We start from the raw sequence: 13407 nt of genomic DNA on the forward strand, positions 1-13407 counted from the left end.
AGGTAACCGAAGTGTCTACAATGTAAATGTCTACATAAGCGTCGGGTCAGACTTCGGTAAACAAAGCGCTGTTAGGGTTTATTTCAATCTTATCACATTTTTTATTTTGATATGACGGTAAACCAAAATGTATCTAACACGAGTACACAGAGCCCGTTTTCATGTAAACACTCGCTTTTAAAACAAGTAACTATATTTTACAGCTTGCTTTGCAGTTGCATGATCTTTGGACGGAAAAGTTGCATCATAGGGCTGCCTACTTGTTTCACAACTCCCCACACATGATTCCAAGTCACACTATGCAGCAGCAGATGGCACCTCAATCATCTTAGTCTTACACCAACTATCTTTTCCTTTTACCAGCACCGTCACACACTACAGCAAGTCTATTTATCTAGCATATCTATCGATAGACACCTTAGCAACTTGTTTGCACTGACTAGACAAAGCTCACTATAGCTTGCATGAGGGACACCGCGTATTCTGTATAATCCGCTAGGCTGCGTTTGTCAAATTCATGAATCTGACGCGTGTTTGAACGGGTTCGCGGGACGGCTGACATGGACGGATTCAAATAGCTCAGTAACACTCAACATTGGTGAAGCTGTGCAGCGAAGCGCACCTGTAGATTGACCAATGGCCATTCGCAAAAATGTGTGACTACCCAGAAGATCTTTCACTTGCTTTCACTTAATCTGGCACGTCATAAGTCGACTCTGTCTTATGCGGTCTCGGTGATATGGCTGCTAAAGCGATTCGGTGGGACAGGGCCCCTGTTTCACCGACGCTGCCAACGCGCTGCCAGCGCATTTCCCAAGCTGATCATACTTTGTGGTAATGTTGGAGATGCGAATTTGTTGATGCCTCCGGAGTTCTATAGCCTTGATGTCTCCATGGAAACCCAATGTGACACGTGTGCTGGCAGCGGCGGTGAAACAGGGCCAGGGATGTAATGGCCATCGAGCTGAACAGAACTGGGTACCGGTGAAGTACCCAACCAATGCTTGGGTATTGCGCAAGCAGCTCTATTGGTCCGGGGAGAACCCGGTCGTTATCGTATACTGCATGTTGAAGACAAGCTGCTGTTGAGGCTGGTAGATGCAGCTCTACTGGTCCGGGGTGAACCCGGTCGTTATCGTATACTGCATGTTGAAGACGTGCTGCTGTGGAGGCTGGTAGATGCAGCTCTACTGGTCCGGGGTGAACCCGGTCATTATGGTGTACTGCATGTTGTAGACGTGCTGCTGTGGAGGCTGGTAGATGCAGCTCTACTGGTCGGGGGTGAACCCGGTCATTATGGTGTACTGCATGTTGTAAACGTGCTGCTGTGGAGGCTGGTAGATGCAGCTCTACTGGTCGGGGGTGAACCCGGTCATTATGGTGTACTGCATGTTGTAGACATGCTGCTGTGGAGGCAGGTCTGCGTACACCTGCGAACGACAGGAGACACGAAAAGGTGAAAATATAGCACGCACATAACTATAAAGTGTTCAAGAACGAATTATTTCTTTTCTGTTGGTTCCTTCAAACTCTATTCCTCGCGTATCGTACGCATGCGACAGGTAGGCAATGTAAGTATGTCAGCTACCGAGAGATGTCGCTAGTAGTATGCGCCTGAATGTATGCTGTCCCGCATGGCTTGCCAGTCGCCTACTAGCTGTACCCGCTGCCAAGAGATGGCGTTAGTGGTATACGCCTGCAGTCTGCACGCATGCTGTGCCGCATAGCCTGTACCGTACCGTATATAATAGGTAAGTACGTAAGTACATACACGTGCGGTAGGTACAATGTAATAATGTATAGTATTTTGTTACGCACCTCGGCGTCGCAAACACGGAGCTAAATAGACATTTGCCTACAAGGGCCAACATACATGATATAAATGGCATTACTTATACAAATACATGTCGGTGCCGCACAAACACTGAACGTTTGCCTAACGTTTAACGAATTGATCAAGTAAATATTTTAACGCATAATTTTGACCAATCCGAATCTCCAATCGCAATGCATGTATACCTTACAAAAAGAAAAACAGACACCAAAATAACACTTTAAGTAAGAAACCGCATCACAGCGCAGTGAATTGACACCGCAGTATTCGTCCCATCACCCTTATGGCCCTTTCACACGTAGCAACTTTTCAGTCGCCGGCGACAGCAGCAGTCGCCGGCGACCGCCAGCGACCGCCAGCCAACGATCGTGTGTGACGTAGGTATGACGTAAGCAAGTCGGTGGCGATCGCCGGGCCACGGCCGGGCAATCGCCAGCAACTGGTGACGTCAGATCCGCGTCACAGGCCAGTCGCCGGCGACTCTTCTCGAGCAGCGGACGCCGCCATGACAGTTTTGTCCTTGGTGAGTGGTTTAGGTGATTTGTGATGCATTTTTGGTTGGTGTGGCTACCTTAAATTTGTTGCACAGTAGCATAGGGATTATTATCTTGTAGTTTGCCTGTCGTGAAGCTGTTGTGACTTGAATTTAAGCTTGATTCGACAATATTGGAGGGTTTATGTCATTTGTGGCGCACTTGCCCATGATCACCCATGATTTTTATTTGTGATAAATATGTATTTTTTTCATCAAAATTGAATATTTTAATGACATTGAAATTGACACTAGTTTCATAAGGTAATGAAAACTTGCTTGTTGTGTCACAAGAACATGGTTTACATTCAGTATCAGTGCCCGGCTTGAGGACAAAGTGCCTACCCATCAGTCAGCTATTTGCCTACGTATTCGTGCGCCACAAGGAAATATTTGATAGCAACAAAATATTATATTGCTGCTCATTAATTAGCATGATCAAAATCAAACAGGTAGCTTTGCAATTTTGTTATTGTTTCTGCTGGGGTTTTCCTTGGTACCATGGATAAACAACCCAGGCCAAACTTAATCCGCATTGGGTTCACATGTGTGTGCGTGCTCACATGGCAAATGATAATCCATGGCTTATTAGTACATAAATAATTGCATTATGCAACAGTAGGTGGTAGGTATGTCATGTATTTTGGCAAGGTATTAGGTGGTATGTATTTTGGGCCTGGAGCTGTTTCCTATTCATTGCAGCAATGCTGCCGTCATGGCTTATGTGTACCATGCGCACACAAGCTCCACCAATGTAAAAATGTCGTTTTCACACAAAACTCATAATTGGAGGAAGGTAGAGCAGACCAAGAATAAGCGGGCATTTGCTGCAGTGTGGAAAAAGTCACTAGAGGCTTGATACTTTTTTACATGCAGCAGCCTGGAGATGTCCACAGAGGCATGCCTGAGGATGTCCACAGAGGTGGATCCAGGCAATAGTTTTTACAATCTTCTCCCCTTGTGCCCGCTGTGTGTTGTGCTGACTGCTTGTCCCCCTTCTGGTGGTGCCTAGACTTGCCTCTGCATATCTCCCCAGGCTGCTGCATAATGTCTAAAAAAAACCCTCAAGCCTCTAGTGACTTTAATCACTCCAGTCTCTACAGCATATGCCCACTCATGCTACAGCTGCCTTAATAATACCAAAATTAGTAACAATGGTCTCATAACCATATTCAGTAGGAAATGAATTACCTAGAAAATTATATTAAAAAATACACTTGCTTTCAAAAAGAATGAGCACTGCTAAAATGCTATTATTTCAAATAATGCTAGGTTTCTGAACCACAAATTCCAATTCTGTGTCACTGAATACTGATTGCCAATTGTACAAGACAAAAAGCATCAACAATGCTACATCAAGGATAATGATGCTAAGATAGTTCTCATTTTAGCCTGAAGTGTAAAAACCAAACCTAACCTGATTTGGGTATTTGGGTAAACCAAGCCTAACCTGATTTGGGTATTTGGGTAGTTTTTATGATGCTAAGCAATAGCCTATTCCAGGCTTCCTAATTTGCAGAGCTTTTGGTTAAAAAATGATTTTTAAAAATGTATTTGAAGTATGTTCTGACATGTCCGCCCTCTGTGCCTGGCAGACAAGTCACAGCGTTACCTGATGAGTCAAGAGGTTCTGTACCTGATGTACCTGATCAAGAGTACCTGATGATTCTGCAACACCACCTGATGGCCAACTCGACGGCATTGCTGACCCGAAAAGGAGTCTAGCAGCTGAATGTTCAACTTCTGCCACTGCACTGTTGACTCTGCCTAGAGACAGCATCTGCACCACGGCCCACAGACGATCTTCCGTGGGACGGTGTGCTGCGCACCAGTCACCACACTGACGGCGTTCACCTGTGTGCTGCACAACTTTCTGTGAGGTCAGGAGATCGACACTGACGGCCCCGGACGGTGTGCTCTGATTGCGCCGAGTGTGCTCCCTCGTGTCCGGGCCTTGATGCCAATACCGCACGCGAGGCGGCGCGCGTCCGCCAAGCCCTCACATACTGCGTCCAAGGTGCAGGTGGTGTTCGGTGACAGTGTGCAGCTTCTGCCGGCCCCGTGGACGGCACCGCATGTGACCATGGCATGTGCATTCGATTTTCTGACATAAGTGCAGTGAATTCATTTGTCATTTTGCTTCTGAATGGTGTCGCCGCTCGGTAGGGTCGATTCTGCCAGAGTAAAGAGGTCGCCACGATCGGCGGCGGTGGGCGGTGCGGCAAGCCGGAGCAAGGCACTCAGCAATCAGCTGCCGGGAGGTGGCGGCGGCGGCGGCGGCTGACGACTCGGGCCTCGAAAATCCTGTCGTGTGCGTTGCTGGCTATTATGCGTTGTTGGTGTGCGCTGTTTTGCAAGGCCTTTGGAGCGGCATGTCGAGTTTTGGACGAAGGAGCCTTGGTGTTTTGTTGGTCTATTTTCGATAAAAACGGTCATGAAGAGTGAGCTGTGTCCAGGCTGATTTTAAGATTTCTGTCACAGTATTGTCACCTTTGACCTAGGCTTGTGTCTTCTTGGGTATCGGCATATTGTGCCACCGTCTTTGCCCCGTGTCCGCGCGTGCTGCATTTTTATGTATGGTGTCATATACTGTCACCTCGCCATGTTTAGTGATATCCACTGTGTGGAAAAATGCATTTTGTTATAAGGGGGGGGGGGGTACACTTGTGTTCCCCAATCCAGCGCTTTAGATAATACAGCATCTGTTTTTGACATAATGAAAGCCTGTGTTTTATGTGGGTGGTGGGCTTCGCCGTTCCTCAGGTCCGTTTCTGGCATTTGAATTTCTGCTACATTTCTAGAATGCCTTTTTTTCTGTTTTTCATATACAAAGCACGGTTCAAATGTGTGACCACAAATCACTGTGATTGTCCCATGCTTACCACCAACCATTCCTTCAATGCTAATGTCGTTACAGCGAAGTTATTCATTTATTGAGAACAGGGTTGTAGTTGAATAAACAAGACAGGTGAGCAAAATCTGCAGCACTCGTAGTCTTGGCTGATGCGTTAGGAAAAATGGAGGAACTGCAAGTACACATCACTTTTCAGTTTTATGCTTGAGTGCATTGAATTCCAATGTAGAAGAATCGCAGTTTGATTGTATTTTCATTGATATTATGTATTGTTTCAATAATACTCGTAGATCTAATAAATATTATTCCAATATTACCTAGACGGTAGTTATCATCCTGCAAAACATGTCCAAATATTTAGTACCTTGAATAATGCAGTAAAATAAGCTGCGCCGCTGCATGTATCAGCAGCGCAATATCTGGTGCCAACTCAAGGTCAAGCGGGTCACGTGACAGCTGAGCGGCGGCTGGCTAGTACAGTCGCCGGCGACTTCAAAATGTTGGAAAAATTGAACTTTCTCGGCAACGCCGACAACTCTTCAATGATTGGCTGACACGACTGCTACGTCACACCCCGGCGACTGGTCAGCTGATATCGACAACTGCGGAGTTGCCGGCGACTGACCCCGGTCGCTGGCGATCGCCGGCGACTGACCCCGGTCGCTGGCGATCGCCGGCGACAGTTGCCGTCGCCGGCGACCGGAAAAGTTGCTACGTGTGAAAGGGCCATTACCTACCACCCCCGGTAGTTACCTGAAGTGGCGCACACCATGCGTTCTCCTTGTCCCCTCCAGACTCGAGCGGTGCTGACCCGGTCACGTGACCTCGGCTGAGGTCATCTGCTGCCAGCAGCCTGCGCAGCTGGTCAATGTACTCGATAGCCTTGTGTAGAGTTTTCACCTTGCTGATCCTCTTCCCCCTGCAACAGTGAGACATTTTGATGGTTTTGATGGGCATTTTTGATGAACGACAGCGGGATATCGACGACATCGTTGTAATGAAATTCTTTGTCAGAAACATCAGGGAAATTAAACTCGTTTCAATCAAGGCCCGGAGTCTGCAGAAAGGCTGATCTGGGACGAGACAAGACATGCTTGGTCCTAGTCCACACTTAAAATTGATTGCGCTATATGTTGTCGAACTCGCAAAGCTTTGTGACATTTTATCACGTTTTACAAACTTCACCGCAAAATACCTATCACTGTCAAATACATATCCCACTTATTTTGTTCGTGATTGAAAATGGATTTGTAACAAATTAATCATATTTTTCATATTGAAACGGAAACGATAGGTACCAAATTTCAGTTTCAATGGTAAATCTTGAACCTCTCACGTCAATTCAAGGAAAAGATGCAACTGATTTGGTCTCCAGTGAGAAAGTCACGGCGATGAAGCTGCTTTTAGTTTAAGCCAGTTCAGATGAAGCGGCTGCCTGTACATTCAGCGCTGATCCAGTATGACATTCATGGGTCATGTATAGTCAATACATTTCAGATGCTCCTTTGCGTCCGTTCATCCGTCTTAATTATAGTTTTTCTAAAAAATTCTATATTTTCACATATACATACAGGTGGGTGTATACTGCATACAAACGGAAGCGAATGCACTGCCGCCGCCTTTTTTTTGTGTGTGCCTGTACTCGTATATGTAATGTGTGTTCCTCATAATGTATCTGTCATGCATAACAGTAGCCCGTAGCTGCATAAAATTGCTCTAATAGTATCGGAGACAAGAAAAGGCGGCACCTGTCGGTGGAACGGCCTAGAAGACAGATTGAGATTGCTCATCGAGCTGAAAGGCAGAGTAGGATTGCATGGATGTTGTCTTTCTCAATTCAAGTATCAGCGTACCTCAGCCCGCAATTGCTCTTCCGCGACTCTCCGTCGCGTCTCGTTGTCTGTTATGGGTGAGCGATATTCTATGCCAGTCACTGCCACCAAACCAGACCCGACCCTCTGTCCTAGAGGTCTGCACCGGCCGGCTGCAGCCGCGGCTGGCTGCAGCCCCACGGCTGTGGGCCGGGGCGGCTGCAAATATCTCCAAGAACACGGCTACGGCTGTGGCCACGGCTGTGAGATTTCAAGCTCAATCTTAAGTACTCAAATATAAAATTTTAAATCCTTAATCTTACATTCTGATAAGCAGCCTAGCCTGTAAAAATCATGCAAAGGATGCCCAGCAATATTGAAAGTGGTGAAGCCTTTGAAAACCTGTAATGGTTTTACCATTTGCTGTAGAAGAGTTTGCACTCTGGTACAGAATACTAATTATAGGCACCAATTGTTCCTTCATCATCAATAGCTTGACAGTTTCAGAAAATGCAACATGTTGCTGTCACATCCCCCTCAAATCAATCTCAATCTTACCTGGTCATTAGGAGAGCACCTTACAGCTATTGAAGATGAGCGTTCAATAATTCTTTCAGGTAATAGAAAAAGAAATCACGCCTAGGTAAAGGCAGGTAAAGGCTTCATAAAATATTATCTAAAATAACTCTTAGATGTACTTCTGGATTTTCGGCAAGTCCAATTACATAATATAAAACTGGCGCTTTATGTTCTAACTGGCGTGTGAGTGACCGCTAACAGAAAATGCTGATCAACGAAGCCAATGGAATTAGATTATAAGTGAGTATGAACCTTATTTACGGTTAATTCACATGATGGTGGAAACCCTGAACACGTAATTCACATGACGGTGAAAACCCTGAACACAATATTTCTTACGCGAGCTGTTGATTTTACTAATATAATGACGTCTTCCTCTAAAAATGTAAAAATTTGATAATTGATATTTGTTTGAGAGCAAATTTTTAATTGTATAGCATTATTATTGATTAATTATGATTTCTATGGCTGTTTATGGTGACACAAAACAATTTATTGCCACTTCTTTGCTTTTTACGTCATTTGACTCAAGTAAAATTTTTGATTGAAAGAGCAATCGCACGTCCTTGGGGATTTGAGCGAAGATCATTATTTGGAAAAATCAAAATAGATGAATGTTTTTCTTTCTTGGATGCTCACTAGTGTTTTGATGCCTTGCATATCAAATTAGTTGGAGACTTGCTCAGAAGGTTGCTTCAAGCCTGGCATATCACACCCCAGAAAATATGCAGGGTAAGAAAGAAGCAAGAGTTTTGACTAGACAATCACTGTTTGTCCATCAACTTCAGTTTCATTTTCCATACCTAACATTGATAATGAAAAGCATCAGGGTCTGTTGTTCTGTCCCACAACCATGCTTCAGGATTTGGCATTAGATGTCTATTCTACACTGCTAGTGCTTCTATTCTGGTTCGTTGTTTATGTTTTCTGTTGATGTAGGTACCTACCTTACCTAACCTACCCATCTTTCTTAACCCCTTGCAAGGGCTTGTGTAGGCATGCGATGCGCATCAGGCTTCAGGCCTTCGGCCTAAAGCCAGATACACAACCACTTAGCCTATGATGCTTCATGAGCTTGAGAATCTATAGCCCATTGCAATGTGCTTTTGGCTATATGTTTCAACTAAAAACAACTTATTATATACTATTTGGTTGCATTTCATCACGGCCGGCTGACGGCTGGCTGCCCACAGTTTGCCACGGCTGTGGGCGGCTGTGGCTGTGGAGCCACGGCTGCGGGGCGGCTAGGCTGTGGAAAATTGCAGCCGTGCAGAACTCTACTCTGTCCCCTAATCCCCACTCCCTTCTCCCTCCCTCCCCCCCCCCAGCTCGTAGCAACCAGAGGAGCAGAGCTTGTTTCTCGGGATCGGGTGTCTTCACCTCGCGCTTCTCTACGCCTCGGGGCTCGAGACTGGGTCACGTGACTGGAGCCGTATCAGGTGACCGGCGGACGCCTGCGGTGACAGGACAAGATCAGTGCTGGATGAGACTCCGGTAACTCAGTGTCCCCGGGCCGTGCCCAGTGATGCGTGACGGTTCGGAGTGAAGATCTTGTTTCGTTCAAGATTTGTTACACCGTGCAGTGAAACGAGTCAAGAATTGAATCTTTGGTTGGTTTAATGCACTTGCGCTTTGAACTACCTTCCGCAAGGATATTTCAGATGAAAACATAAGGCAAGTGTGATGAGGGCGAGGCATGGCCTGCGTTTGAATTGCTGAAGGTGCTGAGATGCTGACGACCTACGCCACTTCTGTAAAGGTAAGCACAAACATCGAGTAAAGCATGTCACGTATAATGTAGGTAATATACCTACAAGTTAACCTGCGACCTGGTGGGGGGGGGGGCTATTTTTTGCCCCCCCCCTCCAAACTTTTCAATATATCTCCAGAACCGCTGCGCCGATCGTCACCAAACTTTCAGTACCCTCCCGGACATCAATTTTACATATGGTGACCAAAAAGTTTTCCAAAGGCTATGATAGGTTGGCCGGAAATGACGTCAGAGTGACGTCATGTTCTGCCGTTTTCGACCCAAAAAAGGGTTTCGCGGGAAGAGCTGTCAGGCCTATAGCTTTGCAAATAAAGAAAAATGATAAGGACATAAAAGCTGTAGAATTGACAGGGCTACAAAACTGCTATCTCGGATTTTTGAAATTTTTGGGTTTTGACCCCCAAAAATCAAAAAATAATTTTTTTGGATATAATGATCGAAAAATCCAAAAAGTTTTTTGAATTTCGCAAAAACCGGAATATATGTGATATTCCTCACCGCCTTCCATCCACATACTAAATTTGAGATTGATACCCCTTTTTTGGCGAAGTTATAGCGAAAAAACTGTTCAAAATTGATGACGTCAAATTTTCAAACTCAATTTTTGGCAATTCTAGACCCCGTAGCGCAAAACAAAAACCACCATTAGACTCCCCGTGACGAGCTGCATCGAATCAGTACCCATTTTATGCAAAACTATCAACTTTAAAGTTTGACCTTTTTTGGCCTGACCTTGACCTGACCTTGACCTGAACTTCACCAGAAAGTGAATTAAACCGTACCTGATAGTCTTATTACTTACCAGTATAACGCCTTTTGCGGCGACTAACGGAGCGAGCGAGAGGGTGGGCCTTGCACGTGCGAAATTGCGAGGGGGTACCTCCAACTGACTTGTGCACGGCACCCTACTAACCGATCTCTAGCGACGTGCCAAATTTGGGCACAATCGGCCCAGCCGTTCTCGAGATCTGGAAGCGGCACCCTGCACGTGCGCACGTGCAAAATGGGTCCCAACTGACTTGTGCACGGCACCCTACTAACTGCTCCGTAACCGTGTACCAAATTTGAGCGCAATCGGTCCAGCCGTTCTCGAGATCTGGAAACGACCCCTGCACGTGCGCACGTGCAGCAGCACCCCAACTCTGGCACATGGATATGCATTGCCTAGTGGGTGCCTACCTACATGCCAACTTTCAGCGCAATCGGCCCAGTAGTTACCGAGATATTGCAACAATTACAAAAGTGACACCTCTTCGTTTTGTACGTGGCACGTGCATAAGGGGTCACCCACATGCATCGGGAATAGTGCAATACTTGGTAGAAGGAATGGAGCTACCCTACAAAAATTACCGCATGTAAATCGGTCAAGTGGTTGCTGAGATATAAGCCTCGCAAAAGCGTGACCACGGCCGGCCGGCCGGCCGGCCGGCCGCTCATACTCAGAAATTTCCGTTAATCTAAGGAAAGACTACGCTCGCTTCGCTCGCTCCGTAATAACCAACACCATTGAATTGGAAATGAAAAATTGGTCATAAAACATGCATCACACAACCTTAGTGAAGTTGGGCTCATGTGACCTGACCTGTGACCCTTGGTGACCTGACCTGTGACGTGACCTGGTATTGTCAGTGACCTCTAATAGCAACATATCTACTAGGTAACTGACGCCCTATCGCTGATTCTCGACAAAATGCGTTTTCCTCGGTGTTATAGCGCATTCCCTAGAAGACCCGTGAACGGTGAAACATTTCATCTTTGACCTGACCTGTGACGTCATCGGTGACCCCGAGGTCAATGAAATTTGATTTCCCGCGACAAATTTGACAGGCCTTTCGAACGCCGTTTGAATTTTGCGGATCCGTCCAGTAGTTTCAGAGATACGAGGGGGGGGGGGCAAAAAATAGCCCCCCCCCCCACCAGGTCGCGTTATAAACAGACCCCACCAGGGCGCGGGTTAAGTACTGATGTTTCTTAGTAACCGAGCCTTGTATTATATAGCCGTTTTCACAGCGGCTATCAGGTACTTGCACATTTGGTTCACATTTGGTGCAGAATTGGTGCAGATTTGGCCAAATTAGGCTAATTGTTTTTATTAATAAGTTCTTAGCACCTATCAGTTTTTGTTGCACAGCCGCTTAAATGCCTGATTTGTCTAATTATCATACATTGCTTTCGATTGACCCTCGCACTTATAACTATTATAGGAGGGGTCGAATGGACTCCACCCCTCAGTTTTTCGCAAACAACTCGGGCAAAAAGCGACCAATCACGACGAAACTTTTAGCACTCTCGCGTTTATTAATTTTACACCTACCCTGAAAATTTCATGACCCTGACCATAAGGACATTTGACCTGTGACCTGTTTCTCGAGACTATGTTTGCTCGGAACTGCGATTCGGCGTACATATGTCGGCTCACATTATGCGCGACTTTCTAGTCTTTTTGTAATTTTAAACGTTCAAACATATGAAATGATGTTGATCCCCTGCATTATGGTGGGTGTCAAGGTCCCGTGAAGGTTAGTTCAGGTCGTTGACCTTTGTTGACCTTGGCTCACTTTTTCGAAATTTGCATGTTTCTAGGGAACACAAATTGTAAATTGACACAAATGTTGTACCTATGCCCCGAAACCGGGACACATGGAGTGGAGCCTACTTCACTGATCTGTCAAAGGAATGGTCAGCTCCGAAGTCCGAAGTTTTGTTTTACCGACGAAAAGGATTGATTAGTTGAGACTTTGAGATGACGCTTTAATGAGAGATATAATCGCTAGTATGCGTACATACAATAACATGCACCCACGCCCGTATTGGTTCTGCCAAGTTGCCAACCTCTCGGCAGCTTTGACTGGGGCTGAGTGGGGCATGTTATGCTAGCTAACCGAATGCGATCCTTCCCATCTATCACAAAGTGCAGAGCTCGCCCATACCGGCTGGGCTGTCAAGCTTACCTCGTCTCCAGGGGCACCACCTTGCTCAGTCTGCTGAAGGCCACGTTGACCGCCTGCACGCGGCGCCGCTCGCGCGCGTTCCTCCTCTGAACCAGATGAACCGGCTTCTCCTTCTGCCCGGTGTGTTTGGAGACGGGTCCTCCCACTCGGCGACGACACGTCCTCAGAAGCTTCCTCTCTCGGACGGGCGGCTCGACGGGAAGGGCGACACCGTCCGCGCCGCCGGCACCACCCCAGCAGCTGGAGGACGATGGGTTCTCCCGAACTGGACCAGGGACACTGCCGGCACCAACACCGGCACCAGAGCCGACACAGGTGGTGTCGCTGGTGCCGAGACCCCCGGCGAACATACAGGCCGCCCGACACGGCGCCTGCTGTGGCTGCTTGGTCATGTCGGGATCGTGAGCTCCGTGTATGCCCTGAGGCGGTCCGGGGTCGCGAACAAACCGGTTGTGATCTGACCCCGCTCGAGGCGCCGACCTCACAGCCCATCTGCCGGCTCCATTTTTTGCCTCCGGTCCCTCATTGGCCGCCACCGCACCACTGGCCAATCGCAGTCGTCGCCGGCGACAGCTCATTACGAATTGATGAACCCTCTCTAATAAACCCGCATCCTGGCGGCGGCCCGGACCGCGGCCACCTGCCGCCGCCCGCGCGACCATCCGCCGCCCCAGCCGGCCCGAGGGTAACACGCACGGGGACAAAGTCGAGCCGCGCGTGCCTCACGCCGAATGGTGACGGACGCGATAGAATCTCGCATTGGATCTTCCGATAGAAAAATCGACCTATCGTGTTTGCCGAGATTCGTGGTAACAGGCAGGGGCAAAGTTTGGGGTAAACCGTCATTAGAACGCAATTAAATTTACACTTCACACGGAATCGAGACTGGCTACTCATCAGGCTTGGGTTGGACCGCACGCAAAGGCTCTGAAATGGAATGTGACCAACTTTGGGCGAATTATATCAGCTTTTTACTCGCTTTCTAATTAGAAAGATGGGTTTGTTGTCATCACTGAGCCAGAAAATATTCCCTTTCGGTTTTGAGTGTATTATCAACACTACACCAAATGTTTTT

General features: G+C 47.1%; 1 protein-coding gene across 1 annotated transcript; it reads right to left on the reverse strand.

The window, feature by feature from the left end:
- Positions 1–62: 62 nt before the first annotated feature.
- LOC122364112 (transcription factor 21-like) lies at positions 63–12705 on the reverse strand. Its single transcript, XM_043334198.1, has 3 exons — positions 12333–12705; positions 5974–6139; positions 63–1430 (listed from the first exon to the last, which is right to left on the reverse strand). Exons 1-3 carry the CDS (start codon positions 12680–12682, stop codon positions 1350–1352), a joined length of 597 nt encoding a protein of 198 aa, XP_043190133.1. The 5' UTR covers positions 12683–12705; the 3' UTR covers positions 63–1349.
- Between the last annotated feature and the right edge of the window lie 702 nt (positions 12706–13407).

The sequence above is a fragment of the Amphibalanus amphitrite genome, unplaced genomic scaffold, assembly GCF_019059575.1.
Source record: "Amphibalanus amphitrite isolate SeventyFive unplaced genomic scaffold, NRLGWU_Aamphi_draft 000656F_arrow, whole genome shotgun sequence".
NCBI classification, from domain to species: Eukaryota; Metazoa; Arthropoda; class Thecostraca; order Balanomorpha; family Balanidae; genus Amphibalanus; species Amphibalanus amphitrite.

What these genes read in the sequence shown, in the direction of transcription:
- LOC122364112 (XM_043334198.1), bottom strand. Translation starts at nt 12,682, where the DNA reads ATGTTCGCCGGGGGTCTCGGCACCAGCGACACCACCTGTGTCGGCTCT. An exon ending in GTGGTGCCCCTGGAGACGAG is followed by an intron (nt 6,140 to 12,332) that starts GTAAGCTTGACA and finishes TCACTGTTGCAG; the next exon opens with GGGGAAGAGGATCAGCAAGG. An exon ending in CATGGTGTGCGCCACTTCAG is followed by an intron (nt 1,431 to 5,973) that starts GTAACTACCGGG and finishes TGTCGTTCGCAG; the next exon opens with GTGTACGCAGACCTGCCTCC.